The sequence below is a fragment of the Styela clava genome, chromosome 12, assembly GCF_964204865.1.
Source record: "Styela clava chromosome 12, kaStyClav1.hap1.2, whole genome shotgun sequence".
Classification (NCBI taxonomy): domain Eukaryota; kingdom Metazoa; phylum Chordata; class Ascidiacea; order Stolidobranchia; family Styelidae; genus Styela; species Styela clava.
Genome location: NC_135261.1, coordinates 2610274 through 2633805, shown reverse-complemented (window position 1 = coordinate 2633805; position 23532 = coordinate 2610274). Strand labels below are relative to the sequence as shown.

General features: G+C 34.3%; 1 protein-coding gene across 8 annotated transcripts in view; it reads left to right on the top strand.

The window, feature by feature from the left end:
* Positions 1 to 23532, top strand: part of LOC120330485 (uncharacterized) — a 74170-nt gene that overhangs the window by 13035 nt on the left and 37603 nt on the right. For 6 of the 8 annotated variants that reach the window (XM_078118838.1, XM_078118832.1, XM_078118836.1 and 3 more), the window contains 9 exons: positions 7993 to 8140; positions 10371 to 10536; positions 12021 to 12092; positions 12568 to 12702; positions 12901 to 13529; positions 14403 to 14500; positions 15212 to 15581; positions 15750 to 15846; positions 16852 to 17015. In XM_078118838.1, coding sequence (XP_077974964.1) covers positions 7993 to 8140; positions 10371 to 10536; positions 12021 to 12092; positions 12568 to 12702; positions 12901 to 13529; positions 14403 to 14500; positions 15212 to 15581; positions 15750 to 15846; positions 16852 to 17015 — 1879 coding nt within the window. The remainder of the gene's footprint in view (positions 1 to 7992; positions 8141 to 10370; positions 10537 to 12020; positions 12093 to 12567; positions 12703 to 12900; positions 13530 to 14402; positions 14501 to 15211; positions 15582 to 15749; positions 15847 to 16851; positions 17016 to 23532) is intronic. The other 2 variants (XM_078118833.1, XM_078118837.1) reach the window with 2 other exon arrangements.

The window sequence follows — 23532 nt, the reverse complement described above, 5'->3', positions numbered from 1 at the left end:
CCCATGTCAGAGGTAGAGAAAGATGTGGTGGCAGAAATAGTCTTTAACAATGTATTAGTGTAAAATTTCTCTATGTGGAGAGGAAAGCCCATATACAGATTAACAGAGGATTTTATTTGTTACTGGGCCAGGTCAGGTATTTAGTCTTTCAGTTTTAATTTTTTTTAATAAGATTTTTACTATATTTTCTCGCATATAAGTCAAGTTTAAAACCTAAAAAAGGTGGCCAAACTAATGGGTTATTGGCCTATACCAGTGGTTATTAAACTTTTTGAGCCGCGCCCCTCTTTGAAAAATTTTATGAACTTCGCGCTCCCCCCTTTTTTTTTCTTTGGAAAAATGCTTTTGTAATGGGCAGGTTGCTTTATTATAAGATGGCGCTGTAAGAGTGTTGGTCTCATAGCGTCATTGCTCAGATTGCTTAGGCATAAAACGCATCAGGGTTCAATTTCGCCTTTCACTGTCGTATGTATAAAGCCATACACAAATACTGGTCATCATACATCATACTTTTTTCCGCTCAGTTTGCAATAGCTGGTGAAGTCATCTTAAGTTTTACGTAAAATTAAACACGCACTAAACGTATGCTCTTTGCGCTTTAAGGTATTTTCTGCATATACGTTTACGACGCGTGCCCCTCAGTTTAAGAACCACTGGCCTATACTCTCATAGCGCTGATTGCACTAAAATTTGGCTTATACGCGCATAAACTGGTCTAGTAGACAAGAACAAACATCATTGTTGTAGCCAGTGACTGTTCTCTTGATGACCTTTTCACCTTCAAAATGTTCGCCCCTGACCTTCCTGTGAGCCGTGTAATAAAGTAATTTGTGTGTATATGTGAAGATAGGCCGATGGCTCAACTTTCTACCAAACTGTTTCACTCAGATTTTGTTAGCAGTGATTGCAATTCTTCTTTTAACAAACTTCTACTGTTATTTATGCAGTACCAGCGTGCTTGCATGCAGATCATGGTGTCAGAATTTGAAAAATATGGAGTACTAGCCTTTTGAGAGATATTTTCACCTAAAACTGCTGCGAATTTCAAATTAAATGGTTTCAATGAGGGTGTTGTCTGGAGTATTGCGATTCCTCATTTTTTTCCAACTATCTCTACTACACTTATTCATGTGGCATCGAGTGTTTGCATGCAACTCTGGGCAGGGAAATTAGATAAAATTTAATGTGTTTGAAAAAGATAAGGTATTAGACTTTTGAGATTTATTTTAATCCAAAACTGCTGCAAATTATAAAGCAAATGGTTTCACTCAGAGTGTTGCTCAGGCTATCAGTCGTCCATCTTTGAGTAATGTTAATTTCAAGTAAATGGAAAGTAAATGAAAAGTTTTTTTTAATAATTTACTAAATAATTTATAGTCTAGTAGCGATAGCCCTTATCTTTGTGAGAATATTTTTGCCTTTGAAGCAATCAATAATAAGAATTAGGATTATAATTTCGAACTTGAGTTTCTGAAGACCATGTATGATAAATTTAATCACAGAATATACAAGTTGTCAATAAAGTCCATTTACAATTTCAATTTTGATGTGTAGTCAGTTCTCAATATATCTTAATTAACCAGGTTTGTTGTTAATTAATCAGTAAGTGTTCTCACTTCATTTAATACATCTGTGAGGGCCAAAACAGTTTATGGTATCGATAAATTTCTTTTGCAATTTTGAAAAAATTTAAAGATTTTATGGACACCCCATATTCCCAGCAACTAAAATTTTAATGTGATGGGTTCGGTAACTGGGGAATAAGGCATTTTTTTTCTGAAAAACAATCTATTTATCTTCATGCAAGTCCGTTGATCAAAAAGTCAATAATAACCATATTTTTTGAGACTTCCTTTCATCGTTTCCTTAGCCATCATTAATAAGAAATGATTACCTGGTGTACACCCTTGAATTTGAATTTCTATTGAGATGACGTATGAGAAATTTAGCCATACAAAATGTGGCTTAACTGAAAAACAATCTATTTTTCTTCATGCAAGTCCGTTGACCAAAAAGTCAATAATAAACCATACTTTTTAGACTTCTTCGATTGCGTCCTTGGTGACCAATGACCATAATAAGAAATGATTACCTGGTATATACCCTTGAATTTGAATTTCTATTGAGATGACGTATGAGAAATTTAGCCAAACAAAATGTAGCTTAATATAAAAGTAACTTCCCTACATAACTTATATTTATTCGACTCTAATTATATGATACAATTTGAGACTAAGCCTATGTTTAGTGGTTTAGACTTCCGGGGCACAGCACGTGAAAATTTCCATATAAGATAGGTAAACGGTGATTATTTATTGCTCATTTTCAGGTATTTCAGAACACTTATATGAAAATATTTGAAATCTGTTCTTTTTGGGCCATCAGTATTTGAATATCTTTAGAAATATTAATATTTGTTAAAGTAAATTTTTGATTTAAAAAATAATTTAGATGGTTTTATATAAAGATTTGTCATTTGAGACCAGAAATATCCAAAACAAATTGTATTTCAAATTACTCACATTACATGGGGTAAAATTTTGAGTTTATATTTAGTGATTCACACTTATGCCAAAGTCAGACCACCAAATGTCAAGGATGTTATTTTTATACCATTGTAAACTGTTTGTCTGAGGAAGTCTGAAATTTTGGGCGCACTAATTTCTAGAGAAGAAAATTTGCGAAAGTGACCTCCTATATACCGGTAGTGGTCTTGATACTTCATTGTTTATTGTCGGTTACAAGATTTGAAGATACTTGCTGGAGGTAGAAGCAGTGTTGGTCTAATTTTACAGCGTAGCTATAGTTGAACGAAATTTGGATTTTAATTTAAAAAGGGAAAAAAATTACTGAGGATAACAGGTTTTTTTATTTGCCCAGAGCAAGGGTTAGTTCCACCAATAATTTTTGTTTTTTAACAATTTTTTCCATTTCTTCTTCAGTTTCAGTTCTCCGCCCAAGGCAATTTCTCATTTTTTTATTTATCTATTTGCTTTGATGATGTAATGTTGTAAATCCAGACATATAATAGGCCGTCAATGGATCACAGAGATACCATTCAATTTATATTACATGTATAGCATATAATCCAGTGAGTAGGGTCTTACATAAAGTAATTTTTGGATATACAAGATGGTCGCTAGAAAAGCAGAAAATATGAAAGTCAGAAGAGATCATGAATTAAATGCTTACTCGTTTCTTTTTCGATAGCTTTTATTTCTGTTAAGTTTTGGGGTGATACCATTTCTATTTTGCTAGGTTATGACACTGCTCTAAAGTACACGGACAACGTTTTTAGCATCTATGAGTGTAGCATAACATTACGCCTTAAAATACTTTGTTAAAGTTATTCTTTATAAAAATAAGTAGATGTTTGACAAATTTTTTGTTTTTTTAGTGACCACTTTTTATATTCTATATATGAAACGAATGTGAATACATAGCTTGTTTATCTTAAGGATGTTTGCTCACATTCCAAGCTCACAAATACAGAAGAGACTTATTTGTATGTTTGTTTAGATTTTTGATCTTAATTTGGGAAAGGTAGGGTAGGTATGTTAATGAATATACACTATGGGTTTGGTACAGTATATATATTCTTGTGAATAAAAGCATTTGTGTGTCAGGAATACCTGAGTTGAAATCTGTAATACGATAGACAGAAATAATACTAGATATATTGAATTCATAATTTCTGAAATAATTTAATTTGTTCAATAGCTATATTATATACATGGTGTCCAAATATATTCTTTGATTTTATAGTAGTAATAATTAAAAAAAAAATTTGACTTTATTTATAAAAGTTCCTATTGTGCTCATAGTTCTCATTTATCATACAATAAAATTTATTCAAACTCGCAATTGTTATTTCTATAAAATTTGGCAAAATCCTTTGGACACCCTGTATTAACTTTTGCATGTGAGCATTTGTGTGTTAGTGGCCAGTGATGTCAAAAATGGATGCGTTTTAAATTAGTTGTAAATATGGTAAATTTTTTTGATTTTATGATTAATCAAAATATTCTTAAATGAAATTTTGAATCTTTTGAATGTGACCATTTGCATGTTGATGAGGGGGGATGTCCCAATTTGGCCGCTCCAGAAGTGTGTGTACCAATATGGAGGTTGTATAATAGGACTGAAACCTATGAGCAGGGGGTATATTCACCTGGCTAACAAAGACAGTCCCAAACTTGTAATAGAACAAAAATAAGGAAAATCGGAATAAAATTATGTCCTAACCCTAACCTTTTGAAAATGAAATTAAAAATATACTCGTTTTGAAACCTGTTCATTTGTTCCTTTTTTTCTGTTTTACGAAGTAAATTAGCGTTAGTGTACACCTTTGAATCTCTTGGTCATCTTTGCACTTGCATTTTCCAAAAAAAGGTCTTTTTTTGGTGTAATACTGGCATGTGTGGTTTGCATGTAGTACATGCATCTGCATGTGAATGTCTAATAGTTTTTAGCACAATACGTACTGTTTCAGTATTTCTGACTTTTACACCTACAGCAACAAGCAGGTTGGAATAGCTGTCGTACTTATTTCATCCTACTAATTATAGATCGTATAAGTTTTACATCTGTTCAAACAAGTTAGGTTTTAATTGGACAAGATTTACGGTTTTACAACAGTTTTTACAACAAATTAGGAGGAAATGTAACACTTTGAAAACCATGTTTTATGATGGATAGTTAAACTTAATGACATGTTGGAAAAATTTTTGTCATAAATTACCAAGCTTGTTTTGTGTATAAATAAGGGAAATATAATCTGATTTAATATGGCCCGAACATGTTATTTAGCCTTGGATAATTGTGTTGAAAAAAAGGGTTCCTAGCAAAGGGGAAGTTGCCATTTTAGCTACAATGCTAGTAGACAGTGTACAGTGCTGTGTGCATTTGCTGTAAGGACAGCCTAATTTTTTGACCAGTTTTTTTTATTATTTGGAATGAGGCTCTGGAAGGGATGCTGTCATTTTGGCTACTAGTTTTAGTTTGTTTGGTGAGACATTTTTCTTGGAAGCAGTGTTGTGTGCTTTGTTGTGAAGATAGTTGGCCTTACCTGACGTAGAAATATATGTGTAATTTGTGGGTGACCGTACATTTGAACCCATGCGTATATATATGCGGGTGCTAAAACCCATGGGTTAGGGTTAGTATGGGTTTAACTATCCGTGAAACAAAAAAAAATTCCATAGGTGCAATAGCATACAGGTGCAATTGTCATGGGTTCAAATGTACGTGGGTTCAAATGTAATGGAACCTAATTTGTATATTGCAAAAACTGGTAAGAATCGAACGATATAGGTAATTCAACATACCAAATGTCTACATAGACATACTTCATCTGGGCCATGGATGAAAATAAATTTTTCATTTCCTCAAACCCCGTATAAATTGTGTCCTGTATAGAATATTGAAGCATTGCTAATAATTGATATTATGTTGCCTTTACTTGGGCTGTTTTTTCTATGAATAGAAACCTATGAACTTGCTATGAACTTTTATTTTTTTCTGATAGTTACAGCACCAATGCAATAAAAAATTAAAATGGCAAAAGATACATGATACATTTACCAAATCTTATTAGCTACAGACTTTTCTATGAAGAAGCTAAGTAGAAGCCACTTGCATTATATGTTTACTTGTCTCTGATAGTTAGCATCAGTGCAATAAATAAGCGTAGTAGAAAAAAGTGATACATGTATCAAATCTTATAGGCTAAAGACTCGGTTGTGCAACATGTACTTGCGGGACAAGTGTAGTATTAGTTCATTACTTATCGATCTTTAGATCGGTAAGTATGTTGACAGGAATTTGTCTGTTTGTCTGTTAGATGCACGCGATATCTCACGAAGGTGTGGTTGAATCTGCTCCAAATTTTGCATGTGCATTCATCATATCTTGGACCAGAAGCCTATTGATTTTGGATGAATTATATCGTATAATAAGCGAGTTATTAATTAATTAGTGATGGGACACGCAGTGTCACTATAGAGTCATGAATCGAAACTGCAGTTTCAATCGATCTTCGGTCTCCGATCGATATTCTCGTTGTAGTATCAGTTCATTGATATACGACTGCTATGTAGAGTATATAGCTCTCAGCCAAAGAACAATTAACAATACAATTCTTTAATCTGGAAACATTTCTAATTTAACACTCACATATAATATTTCCCATTTCCTTTTATTTAGAGTAGTTATTTAAAAATTCGATATGATCATAAATTTACACAAAAATATTTTTGAATTTTTGTCAAATGCTGTGCGTTTGTTCACTTTTTTGTTTTGACTTCTTTCTGATCGCAACCCACCTTCATACTTTACAAGACACAGTATTGTTTTGTGAAAACATTGCGTTGAGAGCCTTTGCTATTATAGTGTTGACATGATCACTTCCTTCCATCTTGTGTGGGCTTATTACTGAGATTTCAAGTTGTTGTTCATTCATAGTTCATCGTCTTATGGGACATAATATCTTTATATTCAAATTATAGGCCCAGATTTCCTTATCATTGTTTAGTAAGGCATTTACCTTAGGAACAGTGTTTTGTGCATTTGTTTTGAAAGCAGTTGGCCTTAGCTGACTGAGAAATATACATGTGTATACTGTATACAGGGGTGAGTAATTACTTGTGTCTGCTCGCGTTCCATCGTAGTTCATTGTCTTATGCGATATAATATCTTGTTACTAATTCTTAAAATATAGGGAAAGAAAAACTAATCTGTCTATTCAAACCTTTGCAGTAACTACTAGTACTCTTTCTACTTTTGGTCGAGGGGTCAGGACCTTGCTTTGAGCAAACTTGCCACCTATCTACTCTTTTCATTTTTAGTTGAGAACCTGGGACCTTGTTTTGAGCAAACTTGCAGCTCATTTGAGCAAACTTGCAACTCATCCTCCAGTACTCTTCCCACTTTTAGTTGAGGGCCGGGGACTTTGTTTGGTCAAACTTATTTTATTTTATATAAAAAGCAACTATATGTAGCTCATGCCATAGTATTATAGTGTAATTAGTAATAAAAAACTGCTAGTACTTTCCGCCTTTAGTTTATTAGGGCACAGGTCTTTTCTTTGAACAAACTTGCAACCCTTTCATCAGCACTTTTCCACTTTTAGTTGTGGGTCTCTCTTTGAACAAAAAAAGCATCTTTGAAAAATAGGTCAAGTGGAGTCATCTTCCTAATGTAACATTCCTTGTGGTTAATGACTTGTGCAGTATCGTGTTTCATGGCATTGTTTTCAAATGCTAGCTTACTTTGACGCTGATAATTGGTGGTATTAGGCGCATGTTGGAATAGTGTTTTTTAGACTTGATCATGCAATGCCAATAATAATGTTAATTATCAAGCCACAAGGCTGGTATAGGCTTTCAATTTTTTTTAACTAAATACTGCCTCTGATATGTACAGAGCTTCCATTCATGAAAGGACGAGAATCAATCCATTTTATCATTGTCTACGTAATTTCGTACACCCTGTGCAAGGCAGTGGGCAAAGAGAAAACGAAAATTACCACTCAGTTTTCAAAAACAGCATCATTCATTGCTACACAAATCAAATTATATCTATTTATCAAATAATTTTTTTATGGCCCACATTTTGTGACCAATTAACTTTTCCTTGCCAGGCTAAAACAACAAGGAAAACAAAAAATTCTTCCCGCAATAAAGATACTTTCACTTTATTAATTTGAATGAGAAATTACTAATCTGCAGAAAACAACAACAGCAGCATCGTTTATTGCTACTGGAATCAAAATTTAAACTATAGTGACGCATCACACAAGCGAAACTAAATTTATCAACAACTCTTGCAATTTTAATAAGTCACGGCCCACCTGAAAATGTTCCTGTGGCCTAGCAGTGGGCCCTGGCTACTGGTCGAGGACCGGCATTCTATACCGATATCACTGTAACACAATAGTGTCAACTTTTCTCAATATTTTCACCAAAAACAAAAACTTTTTTTTCTATTTTACAGCGATTCATTTGGTTCTCACGTCTCTCGAATTAAATCTAAATTTCTCCACATGGCTGAGCAGGACGGACCGGCAACACATTCTGGACGAACTAGTAATGGATTAGCTGATATTCAAGCCAGAAGGGCAAAGTTTTCATCTGCAAAAAAGGTGCGTGTTTAATTGCAAATTGCCAGAATAATGCCTACCTTATTGCGGTGGCCAAATTCTGTCAGTTAAGTTGTATTGTTCTATCGGTTTATGATAGGTTTATGAAAAGCATTGCTATCCCAGTTAGGGTGACTAAGATTTTGATATTACATGGAGTAATACTTACTCCATTAAATATATTCAAACATCTTCTAAATTTGAGTGGCTTTATTAATTAAGCTTAACGTTATTTCATCTGTTGAATGGTAGGCATTTTCGATGGAATACAAAATTTTGATCAAAACAGGTATAATTTTGAGAAAAATATTGCATAAATCTTTTAATGTGGGAAAATAGTATTTAAATTTAATATTTGAAATTTGTTCAATAAGGGTTCAAGGGTTAGATGGTGCTTTCAGATCCCTAATGTGGACCTTTCGAATATTTCTAATTTTTCATTTAATCCATAAAAAAATATGTTGAAATATAAAATTGAACTGAATTACAATATCTGGAAAGTTCGTTTTTTATTTTTTATTAACCTTGGCATATTCTTTAATATTAATTAATTAACATGTCTGTAAGCTGCTTTTGAATGGGTAACAATATCAATGGTAGGGAAATTTTCGATTGATTGGAAATAATGCCAAAAAATGCAGATTTATGTAAGAAAATGGTATTAAAAATCAACATTTATAATATAAACTATTCAATAAGGTATTTCAGGATAGGCTCATTCCTAATTTTCAACGATGTCGACTGAAAAAATAAAAATAAAAATTGAATCAGTGATAAGATAATCTTTGCTATTATAGACAAACTGTATTAAAATCCAATTTATAAAATATATTCAAAAAGGTCTCTGCCTCTATTACTTACTCTTCACATATTTTTTTTAACCAAAGTTGCCTCATTTTATCCGTGAAATTAGGCTTTATATGTAACAATAATCTTTTGCCCTAAGGTCAAATCTTATTTTAATCTGGTGTGAGAAAATATTCATGAAAGGGATAAGACTTTGTTTGTCCATTTGTTGAGTTATTTTTATTTTACATATACTTCTATTATTATGGAATATTTAACTCTTTCCCTTTATATTTAATAATTTGATTCCGAATGTCCATGATTTTAATCTTGTGTGATAATAAATTTATGAAGGGATAAAACATTGTCCAATTGTTGGATTGTTTATATTTCACGTAGACTTCTATTATCATGGAAAATTCTACGCTTTCTCCTTATATTCAATAACTTGATTTGGAATGGTCCCTTTGTGTTTTAATCTAGTGTGAAAATTTATCACCATATGAAACTTTGTTTTTCCATTTCTTGGATTTTAGGGTACTCCCATAGTATGTGTACCAGGTTAGGGTTAGGCCATAATTGCAGGTACAAATACTATGGGTGTCACTTGGCTAGTCCCCAAACTCATAATAGAACTGAAATAAGAAAAATTGGAATAAAATTATGGCGTACCCCTTACCTGATACACATACTACGTTCCGGTGTCTGTCATCTTGGTTGACATTCTTCGGGAGTACCCATTATTCTAGGAGTACTGTTGTTGTTGCTGAGGGAAAGGGCGTTTCTCCAAATACTTAATAATGTTACATGAAAAGCCAAATACCAAACCGGAATTCGTTTATGAAGTTTTTTTTTCATATTTTCACTTGAACAAAGCTCTGAATAAGCAGCTGTTATTTTTGTAAACTAAATTAAAATTTACATATCTTGATTTTTGCTTCAAAAAGCTACATCGAATATTCAAAATAATTTAGAAGGATATAGGAAGGAATATCAATTTATCTATGTATGGTATCCCGACTTACAACCTCATTGTCCTGAAGGGCCATACTTTTGTTCTCAAATATATCTTGAGTGTGTATTTCAAGTAGTCTCAAACTTTTAATATAGTAATGTTTTTTTAGCATATTAATATACAACAAATTTAGTTTAATACAAGTCAATATACATAGAATAAAAGTGACAGTTGCTTGGTGGTGTTATTATTATTTTCATTTATAAATTTTATGCTTTGAACATTTTACATCTGATGGTCGGACATCATTTCAGCTACGGATACTATCTGAAGTAAAATAGAAAATGAATCGAAACAATCTTTATCTCAACTATTTTGCTTTACTCGTTATTCTGTACTTTCCATACTTTTTGAATAAATTTTGCTGATATTGCAGTTGACTTTCAATAAATGTTAGTGTTCCCGCATTTTACTAATTTTATGATTTTTTAGATATTTGAATCTGCGGGGGGCACTAAAGCATCGCACCAAAAATCACAGCGTTCAAATGCAGTCACAACCTCTCCTACGAGCCCAGTGGGTTCGTCACCACCATGGGTGTCAACAAGTCGAGAAAGAAAAGTCTCTGAATCATCTGTATCTAGTGTTACAGAGAGTAGTAAGTTTTATATTTATATTTTTCGGGTGCCTCTTTGTTTCACTGTTTTACGCTTGAAATAGGATTTAATTTTCATTTCTCTACTCATTTCAACGGTGCCTCATGTTATGGATGTGTTCATTATTCCACTGATGATTGTCCTGCCTCTAATACAGGGGTGTGCAACCTACAGTCTGCGGGCCAAATGCGGTCCACAAGAAATAATTGTGCGACCTGCGGAGAAATTCCAATTTGGAATGGTTTACGGTCCCCGAAACAAGTTCATAATTTAGTTCAATCTGGCATGTGCAAGTAATTTTAATCCTTTGGCCTTGCAAAGCACATAATGAGTCTTATACTAAGCTTGTGCGAACAATGCATGTCACAAGATCAATAACTAAAATTGTGTCTGCTGCAACTCCTAGAAAGCCTATGTCAGATAAAGGTGCACCGCACCCAGGTTGCACCCTCCTGCTTTAATGAGACTTCTCTTTAGGTGACTGAAAACTTGACTTTGACCTTAAAGTTTTAGTGTTTTTTCTGAAAATTTTGAATTTGATTATCAAAAATAAAATTCAGATTCCAGACATTTAAAGATACTATTACGAATCCAGTATCAATAAAACATTCTGAACTCAATTGACTTCAAAGCCCTAGTGAATACTAGTTTTCTTTTCGGTTTATTTCTGCTTTGTTTCTGTTGTTTATTGGTGAATATTTTTTGAGGCTTCTTATTTTTGTAATTAAAATAAGTTGAATTGCTTTGTTTAAAAATTTTACTCATTTGCTTCTCATGCTTGTTTTCACTTTCAAATTGGAAGAGTGTTCTGGCTCAGTAGATAAGTTAGGGTCGCTCGAAGTGACGGGTAACCTTTTATGCCTAATATGCTCAAGGATATCTTAAATGCTGTCATAGCTAATTTCTCAATAATTCTATTCATTATGTCAGGGTTGCCAGATAAGATCTAGAAATCCTATGCATAATCTGAATTGATTCAGTTCAAGTTGGAAACTGATAGGTATAAGACTAGGTGTACATCGGTGCAAAAAATTCAAATTTGTAAATTTTTGCACCTACTCTAATACTTAATTTGCTTGGTTCGCTGATCGCTGGAAATACACTTTCTGTTATAACGCTGATTTTCCTGTGTGGGTTTCCGGTTCCGGAGATTGGGAAATAATGTTTTAGGAGACTGCTCGCTGTCATAGAGTGATTTACATAAAGACTGGTCAGTCACAGCTTTTTTCGTCACCCAAGTTTATCTGAAATGATGAATCGGTTAACTATTCTCACACCCAATTTAGACTGGTACCGGCAATTAGACCTTTGACAAAGGTTTCTGTCCACAAGCTGCCTATCAGCCTTCCTCACTTTCGAGATAAATTCAAAAATCCTCTCCTGCTAGCCAAAAAAATACGAACAGTAAATAGGCTCTATGCGTATTTATAGTTCTTCTTGCATGTTTATGCTACTATTTGTGGTGAAATTCAATCTTCACTCTCAGGTGAATTCTCTCCAAAATACGATCGTATGGGAAGAAAGCCTAGAAGAGGGCAAAACCATTATTTAGCACGAGGTTTGCTTATTTTATTTCTCTTATTTTGCGAGATTTTGCATCTTTCGTTTTCAAATTTTTATTAATAATTTGAAAAAATTTTTTGAATGAGGCATTGGACTAACAAGGTATTGCGGTGGTTTGTGAGTGAAGATTTATTTGGGAGGTTTTTATCTGTGATGTCATAGCGCAGCTGTTCCAAATTTATTTCGAGTGACTAAAATCTAGAAAATAAATTGCCAAATTTACTCCAAGATATGTTCAAATACCAAGTAAGTTTTTGAAATTGTGACATGACTTGTCTTATCAAAATGGATGCTGCATAAAATTGACTAGAAAATAGAAAGAGTAACTTTTATGTTTCTCTGGAAAAAGCAAATGACTCAAGTAAATTTTTAGTTGATCTAGTTTTGGGTCAATGCCCACTGGTTAAAAGCCGGTGTCCTAACCATTGCATGTTGTGACCTAACCAGCATCTTTTTATCTCTAATACCAGGTGTGTCAGTCGATTCCATACCGAACGCTCACACCATCTTAGACAAAGATGTGATAGTTGTGGAGCGCACTCCGTCACAGGCTAGCTTGAACATCAATTCAGAGGCGAGTGAACACGCCCCCACCACACCTTCTAGTAAGAAATTTACTGTTTTACATTACATTGCAGGGTTGTACTTCAAAAAGAATCTGTCAGTAAATCCATGACCCACATCCCTTTTTCATGATGAACGCTGGCCCTATTATAAAAAATTTCGCTGCTTAAAAGCATATATACTGCACCCCTTTTTTACCTTGCGATTGTCATTCATATGATTAATTATTTTCAAAACAGACCGTCGTCACATTAGTGACATCATTTCAACATTCGAAGAAAAGTCCAAATCAACAGAAGGAATAAATAAGACTGTTTCTAAGAGCAATAAATTCAACGGGCCGTCTTCAGGAATTTTCAAAAGGCCTGCTACCCCCGTTTTGAGGCACCCTAGACCCAACTCAATGGTCCTAATGGACGCAATGGGATCACCTAACTTAGACAGAGACAAGTCTAATTCTGGACCTATATTTGCAAGCAATACTAACAGCACGAAAGTTGTCAAAAACGAACCCAAAAGAGCCCAAAACGACAAAAAAACAGTTGAAGAAAATGCTAAAATATCACCAAAAGAACGTACATTATCCCCAGAAAACAGCAGTTTACTCTCAGAAAGCACTGACTCTGTTTTTGAGACGTTGAAAAATTTAGCGAATAGTAGCGCTAACTCCACACCCAAAAAGGATACAATTCCATCGGATAAAACTAAAAAGGGAAATAAAAAAGTGGAAATTAGCGACGAGGACCAACTTCACGGAAATAGTAAGAAACCTTCTCCTTACTCTACTGTGGAATTAGCGCCGACTTCTAAAACAGAAGAAACTAAAGCTGAGAAAACGGCAGAAGAAGAAGAAGAGCCACATTATATGGTAAGTTGTGATAATGATTTGGTTTCTGCGAAACTAACTACTTATCCTTGTTCTATTCCTTTGTGCCTGTGGATTTGTATGTAGGCTATAATGCAAGGATGCCGTAGAAAAAGTGAAGATAACTATTCTAAGTATTACAATAGTCTATAATAGTCTAACACAAATATATTTCTGGAACATTTTGTCTGAAGAAGTCTTGACTTCGGTGTTAGTATGCAGAAAGGCTCTTTAATCACCTATATGGTGAGACTTTTGTTTTACTATTACTCCAAAAAAGGCTCTAGTCAAGAATACGGGGCTTTTGTATCTTTATGAAGACTGTTTTTGGTTTTTGCTCAGTTTTTTTCACGCTTTTGAGCTCCAGGCAAAGCTCTGGGCAAGCAGACATGTTTTTGTAAGGGGCTGTTATATTTTTCCCTAAGAGAACTGGGATCTTTCTAATTTGTCGTATCTTGGAAATTTAATATGGGATTTTCAGGTTTGGAATATTTGGTCTGTGAATGATAACCACAAAAAGCATATTTTGTTATATTATAAACCTTGCTAAACCTCACAGGGTCCTCATATTTCTAAAAGGATAAAGCCTAGGTTTTCCTCTCTCCCAGGGAAAACATCAAGGACGAATCAAGTAATTTTCAGAAGCAGGGGAGTTTCTGAAATTTCTAATTACCAAGTTAGAACAGCTAGCAGGTCCAGCAAGCATGAGTTTTTATCAGTCTTGAGAGTCTAAAAAGCATTTCAAGCTGCGAAAATTGCGATGTACGATACAAAAAATACTTTTTTTTTATACATTTCAAAAATGAGCGGCCGGTACGACACTCCCCTTATACGCACGCCCTGGTAGCTTTAAAACCCTATCCTCACATATTCCAGGTTCCAAGAATGCCAGCCCAACATATTGATGAGAATCAGAGACAACGGACATCAAGGCCATCAGGACTTTCAGCAGGATCTGATTCACTGTTCGATAAGTGAGATTCGTCTCCATTTCCATGGCTTTGATTTGCATTAGCAGTTTAAATTAATATGTGAAACAGGGTGGTCCAACCTGCGGGCCAAATGCGCTTCACAGAAAAAAATTGTGTGATCCGCAGAGAAGTACCCATTTCAAATTGTTTGTGGCCCACAAACAAGTTTTCAATTCAATTTAGTTTAATCTGGTACATGAAAGTAATACCAATTCTTTTGCGTTGCAAAGCTGACCTCGTGCGAATCGAACATCACATGTCATAGGATTAAGAATCAAAATTTTTGTGCCTGTAAACGGCTAGAAAGCCTATGTTAAATTAAGGTGTGGCCGCGGTTTCACCTAGTTATTTGTATCTGGCCCTCTTGTATTAAAGGTTACGCCCCCCTGGTGCCCAACTTTATACTTCTAAAAAGAAAAAAACGGATTTGCCTAATAAATTAAAATAGATTCGCATATACCAAAGTTTGTTTCAATCAAATGTCAAAACCGATTCAGATTGATGAATGTCTGCTCGACAACCAGCTTTGGTTCCCCTGTGACTTTCCGTCCCCAGTAAATTGTGTACATTATCATTTTCTCCTAATTTATGCTCAATTAATTTTTTTACTGGTTAGAAAAAAAAACTTCACTCTACTTCAAGTTTTTGATTTTTGTTTTGAACATCCCCGATCCAAACAACCAGGATTGTAAGCCATATGTTGACTTTTTACAGATCAGAAATGTCGCAACAATCACCTCTCGGAACCAGCGTATTCAAGGCTCTTGGTCTCGGGGAAGAAGCGAACCAAAAGAATGATATAATAAACAAACAAAGCACTGACGACAGCGAACAAAAACGCCGCGAACAAATAGAGAATGAGAAAAACCGTCAAAACGCAGGTGACGCTTCAGAAACTTCGATTTATATTCAACAAGCATCATTGAATGAATCGATCGAAACACCAAGTGATGATTTGAGGCTCATTTCAAGCCCTGTAAAAGAAAGTCCGTTCATCCATGACCAAGAACCAAAACAGGATTTAGATGATGAAATCAGATACACTGATGCTGAATCTGATGATGATGGACCAACTAGTTATCAGGTAAGATGACTTAGTTCTCGATAAGGGGTAGGAGATGTCCTGGTACGTCATATTTGTTAGCTGTCTCATTGTTTTCTTCTCCCCGAAGACATATATGAAAAATCCTGAATCCTGAAATTCCAACCTAAAATGTCTGCTTTCAATTCTTATCTCTTATATTTTTCCCAGGTTAACGAAGCATTATATGAACAACCCATGGCTTCTACAATGCCGGGAGAACCTGACACAGACGGGGAAGATTCTGAGAGTGATAATGAAAAGGAAGGTATGAGATGTGTTTTTATATCAATTCGGGTTACTCAGGACTAACTAACTTTTTGGATTTTTCTGGTTAAAACTCGACTAATATTAAGAAAAATCATAATTAGTAAAACTCATACATTAGCCAAAAAAAATGGTTTGCCTCATCATTAGCAGGACATCCAGCTATTTTGACTAAATTTTAAAACAAAAATCATTTATTGCCAAACCTGTTCTTTGTAGGGGGCCGTGGGTGGGATTACTTTTTCAGAAAAATAGTCGCTTGAAGCGCAAAAGCGCAAAAGAAATCGCTCAAAACTGTACAGTAATGAATTATATTGTAGAATTACGAGTATGTATATACATACATACCAAGTGACATAGGTAGAGATTCCTATTTAAAGCGTACTTTCTTTTGCTTAATTTTAAAACAATTACCTCTCCCTATATTCCTGTTTTTGGTGTATGATGAAGTTCAGAATGTTCGAACAAGGTTAATATTAAAGACATTCTTATGGGATTCAGTCAGATGTCTCATTGCACGTTATTAAACCACAAATATATTTCTGTAACATTTTTTGATAATAGTCAGACTTCCTCACCCAAAATCAGGGACAGCGTTCACTAGTTCATATTATCTGATTTTTGATTACCTAAGAGTGAGACAGGGGTATGCAACCTGCAGTTCTCGGGCTAGATGCGATCCACAGCGAAAACTTGTGCGGCCCATGGATAAGTGTCAATTTTGAATGGTATGCGGGCCACGAAGTTTTTAATTAACTTTAATCTAGTATGTGCGAGTAATTCCCCTTATCTGAGCTTGTGCGAAGCGAACAACGTATGTCGCAAGTTCAAAACCTTAAGTATTGTGCAACTACTAGAAAGCCTGTGTAATATGAATGTGCGGCTCACAGTTCCAACCAGTTATTTGTATCGGCCCTCCTGTGTTAAAGGTTCCCCCCCCCCCCCACCCTGACCTAAGAAATAAATTATTTCTAATTCAGTAAATAAAAGTAAAAAAATCTTTTAGACAAAGATACGGGACCAATTCTCACAGATGACAAAGGTCTTTATTATTACGAAATATCGGGATTACCAGAGCATGACTCGTCTGATGATGAAACAGAAGAAAAGTCTACAGAATACGAAACAAAAAAAGCTTCAAGGATATCGTTCAGTTATGCTCCGATACCGGTAAGTTTATATTGTATTCATCTAAAATTAATATGGCACTTATGCCTGTCAATATGGATGTTGACCAAATGTTATTGTACCCTGGAAAGTGTTCCACATGAAGTTCCGAGGCTTCGTGATAGAAACCAAGGGGCTCCGAGCTATTCGTTTACTTATTAAAATACTGACATTAGCTTATTTAGTAACTGTTCAAAGCAACAATGAATACATTCGAGTCATTAAATAAAGTATTTTTAATTTACCAAGTAACATTAATCGGGAAGTACTTTTCGACTATTACTACCGTAACAATATGTTTTTTTTTTGCTTTATAAATTTATTGGGGGGGCTTTGTAAATGATAGTCAACCTTTTCACGGGCTCCATAACACCAAATGTTTGAGAACCCCTGTCCTGGAATTCCTATCCTACAATTCGTTTAATATTTGATTACTTTTAAAGAAAGTATTTAACAAAAAAAAATAATGTTAATAATGATGTAACTAAGTTTTGATTTTGGAAGTAGCGAATGAGATACGATTTCACTCAGGAATGGCGAATTTCACAAAAATAATTCTTAATGTAAACTCATTTTGCTTACTCAAAATTTGATATCAGTGGCATATTGAACAGCCTTCTTTGGAGTAAAGATATGAGAATATAGAACCACATAGCTAAATTTATCTCTATGTGAAAATTAGGCAAAATGCAATTAATATTTTTGAAAACGCAGATTAAAATTATCTAAAATGAGTTTTGCTCAAACTAGCTACCTTGTTTGTAGAATGGGCGTGAAAATCTCATATAGAACAAAAATGCTGGCTTCATCGAGAATTTCCATCTGAAAATTTTGGATAATAAAGTAAAAAATATCAGATAAAAAAACATTTCCAAATAGGAAATTTGAGCCGAAAAAGTAAAACGAAACCAATTTTACTCTGAAATAAAACCATTAAGTTATTAGTTTTGATATGAACTCAGATATGGTGTATATTTATATCTTTCAAACCCCAAGGCTATATTGCTTCGGTAAACAGATATATTTCTTCATAGAATGATATGATTTATCACTTTGTATTTTTGTGAAATGTTACATAAAGTTCTATGTTTATAGAACAGGGTGTCCATAGGGTTTGAAATTTTTTATAATTGGCGAAGAGAGTTTATCGATACCATATATTGTTTGGCCCTCACAGATGTATTAAATGAAGTAAAAATACTTGAACAGTTAATGATTAAAAAACAACAAACCTGGTTAAGATATATTGCGAACTGACTTCATAACAAAATTAAAATTGTAAAAGGACTTTATGGACACCCTTTGAAGATACCCTCTACCGAATTGCCATGAGCAGAGCCATGCTCTTAAACAAACAACTACATTTACATATTTAGAGATAATTTGGCCATTAATAAAACTCAGAAAGTATGTTTTGGGCTTTTGGTTTAGTTTTTATGCAAAGCCCACCTTTTTAATTAGCTGGATTTCTCTGGCTTCGATTTTGAAAATATTTGCCATTTCTTACTATTATCGGTTTAAGATTAAAATATTTTCACGTTTAGAATTCAAAGTTCATGTAATCACAGATTTAGAGATTAGTTGCCATGTCAACAATTTGACATTGGTAAATGACCTTGAACTTTCTCTATGACCTTGAAAATAATTTGAAACTAAATTCTAGTTATACAGTGTTTCCTGTTTATGTTGGGGCAATAAATTCTAATTCTCGTAATCGAATAAGGACTTGATTTACCAGAGCTTGTAATTTACTAGGTAACTTGTCATGGTTGAGAAATTAAATCTTGATTTAATTAGAACTTAATATTCAAGTATTAATCCTAGATAGAATAGCAAATCAAGTTTAATTATTCAAACTTAGTCATGGTTGGCTGACACTTAATTCCAGAGTTCGAATATCATGATTTTAGCAAAACTCAAAATCATTTGAAACAAAAGTAGTTCAAATTTATAGATATCAAATTCATATTCCAGTAAGATAAAAATTTAAACTTGGTCATGGTGTGGTTTATAAATCATGATTTAAGCAGTGCTCGAAAGTATTAATTCTAGGTATACAGCCCATTATGATTTTTTTATTGAGATAATAAATTTAGTTTTTGACTAAAGTTATTAAAAACGTGATCATGATTGTTTAACAGAAATCTTCATTCAAACAGAGCTTGAAATTCACAAGTATTGATTTTAGTTAAAAACCGTTTCAAGTTTATAATAAGATAAGGCCCGACATTTACTGGGTATTGGTATCAAGTAAATTGAATTACTGCTATGTCAGTCGGGATTTGCCATCTGCCCTCTATAATACCATGTGTCAAGTTTTTTAATGTTGTAGCAACTTGAAGGTTAAAACAGGGATTGCTAGCTTCCTCGTCGTCGCAGGGTTGTTCACGTTACAACTGGTCGGTCCACCATCAAGTCCATGCATTTGAAACAAATAACTGGCTAGCCAATCTCATACCCAACATGGACTTGTAATCGTACAAGAGGTGGTGGGTCGGGTTCCATTACATTTGAACCCACGACAATTGCACCTGCATGCTATTGCATCTATGAAAATTTTTTTTTGTTTCACGGATATTTAAAAACATACTAACCCTAACCCATGGGTTTCAGCACCCGCATATAGATTGAACCCGCGGATATACACATGGGTTCAAATGTACGTGAGTTCAAATGTACGATCACCGGTGGTTTGCCATAATATTGAGCGGCCTCATCGTCTTTCCCCCATTAGGGGATAAATATAAAAATTCTATACTATCCCCAAAACTATCTCTCTAAATATCTTTAGGACAATGCCAACTTCTGATTTAAAATTTGGGGGCTCCCGAAGTATGCGAACCAAGATGGCGGACATCGGAATGTAATATGTGTACTAGGTTAGGGTTAGGCCATAATTTTAGGTATAAATACTACGGGAGGCTCTTGGCTAGTCTTCGAACTGATAATAGGACTAAAATAACGAAAACTGGAAAAAAAATTATCGCCTAACCTGTTACCCATGTTACGTTCCGATGTCCGCCATCTTGGTTCGCATACTTCGGGAGCACCAAAATTTGAATCCAAACTCAAATATATATTGTATGGGGTTTAAAGTTTTTGCATCTGAATCAGAAATTGGATCTTTTCCAGTTATGGCTCCCACTAATATATGAATACTCACATTGTCCAGTTAGGGTTTTGGGTTAGGGTTAAGAATGCAGATTGCTCTGGATTTTCAAATTTTAAATCATTTCCAACCCTAACTGGATGATTACTTATTTGTTATTTTCAAACGTGGTGTGGTAGTGGAGGGCGAACTGGAATACATCCCAGAATACTCTGGTGCTATCTGAGTTATGCGCGAATAAGACGGTCTCTTAGTTTGGCAACTTTTTTTTTTTGAGTTTTAAACTCGGTCTATTCGCGATCATATACGATAGTATGTTATATGTTAAATTTTAGGACTTAAAACGTTGAAGCAAAACCATTTCTACCGATATCATTATCAGGATGTCAATGCGTTACCGTATTATCTGACTATAAATTCGCTTTTCTGGACCCAATATGTCGGCCTGATTTCGGAGGGACCTAGGGTTGAGGATCGGACCCCAATTTTCGAGCATTATTTGTCATGAAAACAAAAAACAATTACTTTCACTACACTTTTAAAAAATCTATGAAATTCCACAGTTGCTTGGAATGGTCCAACGCTACTATTAGTTTTGGATGAGCCAGAATCTTGCCGTTTCATAATTGCCGATCCAATCAGATTTATATACTTTAGTTGTTTTGTTGTCATTGACATCATATGTCCTTATTACCGCCATGTCACACATTCCTGTACTGCCCAGAGTTAGTTCATCAAAGTTAATCATTAATTTGGGCGCGTAGGAATGTGGCGTCATTTGTTACTATTTCAAAGAATCGTATATTATATTGGATTAGAAAACGGGGAAGAAATAATAATTTGGAATATATTCTGAAGATGTCTTTTAAATTTAAATGTATTCGAATCATTCGAAACATTGTTTGTATGAGTATTATCATTTTATTTTGGTAACCGTCGGACGTCTGTATCTGATTTTTTTCCACTGATTTAAGGAAATTCCTTTCTTACTTATCGAACATTCAGGAAATAGGTTTAATATGAACTTCCTTCCTATCGGCCAATGGATAGGAAATATAATGTAAGAACAGGGATATCGTGTTTCAAAAGCAAACTTTAAAAATATTGGACTTATCATTTTGTTGTAAAAGTTTTGTTGTTGTAAAAACTGTTGCTGTGAAAGCATATTTCTCAAAATTTGGGTGAAACTGAAAATTGACTGTTTTATGAAATTGTCCGTAGGCTCACTTCAGTCCAATTATGGCGGAACCTTTATAAAAATAGTCAACTGTATATGGCCATGCACTGTAACTGAATAGTGGACTATAATTTGACATTTGATTATGTCGTTTAGGCAACAGAAACAGCAAGTCATTCCATAGGCCCACATCGAACCTGAAATGCATTTGGAAATGGAATCTGTTGCCAAAATTTACCACAAACAAGCAGATTGTCTCTAACTCAATCGAGCATTTGTTTACGGCAACTCAAATGTTTAATGGAGCATGTCAAAGTGTTCCAAATACCACAAAGTTGTCGTTTTCTCTCCTTAGAAGCACAAATGCGATTTGAAGAGACGCCATGGTGTTTTAAGCTTTTTAAGAAAACAATTCTATTTTTAAAATATCCTAAAGTTGTTAACAAATATAATACTCAGAATTCCCGAATAAATGGAAAAAAATAATTTCTTGTCATACCATTGCTGACATACTGTTGCTGCATCGTTTATATAAAGGGCGGGTTTACTACCAACAATATTAAAAACATCGCTTTCAGACATAAAGGATGACGATTTTTTATGTGATGTCATCTCATGTTCTTTCACTCTGAAAGTGTATGAACTCTTTGCGACTCCTATATTTCGTTTATGTTTTGCACCACTTTAATAATTGTTTCGAATCAAAAGTAAAAAAAGTACAATAGATATAGTACTTTGTGTGAAATTGGTTTGCTTTTTGCGACTCCTAAAATTTGATACCCGCCCCCCATATGCCACTGCCAAATAAAGTTATCGTGTCTAAACCACAAAAGTCTTGGCACCTACCTAGTGTAATTCAATACCCACTGACTGGAATATTTATGCTCAATTCAGTCATTACTGGAGGTTCACATTGCCCTTTTTTTTCGGCCCCCTGTGTTCGAAATTTATGTTTTGCACTAGTTTTAATAGTTTTGTATTCGAATCAAAAGTCTAAAACGGTACAATAGATATAGTACTTCGTGTGAAATTAGTATATTCTTTGCCAACCCATAAAACTCATTCATGTTTTGCACTACTTTTAAAAATTGTTTCGAATTAAAAGTAAAAAAAAGTGCAATAGATAGACTACTTTGTGGGAAATCGATGTACTTTTTGCCAACTCTAAAATTTGTTGCATGTCTCCCTGTGGGGTTCGTGACCCCTAGTTCGGGAAGCCTTAGATTAGGCAATACAGAAACAGATATATTTATCCCTCCGATAAAATATATATCGTAATATATCAGTCTTGTACAAGCAAAAGCGTAATCGTCATTAAAAAAAAAACATTGCTGATTAAGTCATCGTGTCTAAGCCACATATTCTTAGCACCTACTTAGTGTAATTCAATACTTACTGACTTAGATATGTATGCTCAGTTACGTCCTTACTGGAGGTTCAGGTCTCCCACTTTTTTGCGACCCCTTGTTCCCAAAAGCGCCGCTTCTCAGGTGTTGCAGCCAAAGTTGGCATTCTTAAGCAAGCGTGGCACTTCTTCGATTCTCTTGAAATCATGAGATTTATGTTTTGCACAAGTTTTAATAGTTGTGTATTCGAATCAAAAGTCTAAAACGGTACAATAGATTCAGTACTTTGTGTGAAATTAGTATATTCTTTGCCAACCCATAAACTTTGTTCATGTTTTGCACTACTTTCAAAAATTGTTTCGAATTAAAAGTAAAAAAAAGTGCAATAAATATACTACTTTGTGTGAAATCGATGTACTTTTTGTCAACTCTAAAATTTGTTGCACGCCTCCCTGTGGGGTTCGTGACCCCTAGTTTGGGAAGCCTTAGTTTAGGCAATACTGAAACAGATATATTTATCCCTCCGATATAATATATATGGTAATATATCAGTCTTGTACAAGCAAAAGCGTAATCGTCATAAAAAAACATTGCTGATGAAGTCATCGTGTCTAAGCCACACATTCTTGGCACCTACTTAGTGTAATTTGATACTCATTGACTTAGATATGTATGCTCAGTTACTTCGTTACTGGAGGTTCAGGTCTCCCACTTTTTTGCGACCCCTTGTTGCTAAAAGTGCCTCTTCTCAGGTGTTGCAGCCAAAGTTGACATTCTCAAGCAAGCGCGCCACTTCTCTGATCCTATGTATTATCTCGAAATCGTGAGATTTATGTTGGTTTTAATAATTGTGTTTTGAATCCAAAGTCTAAAAAAATACAATGAATA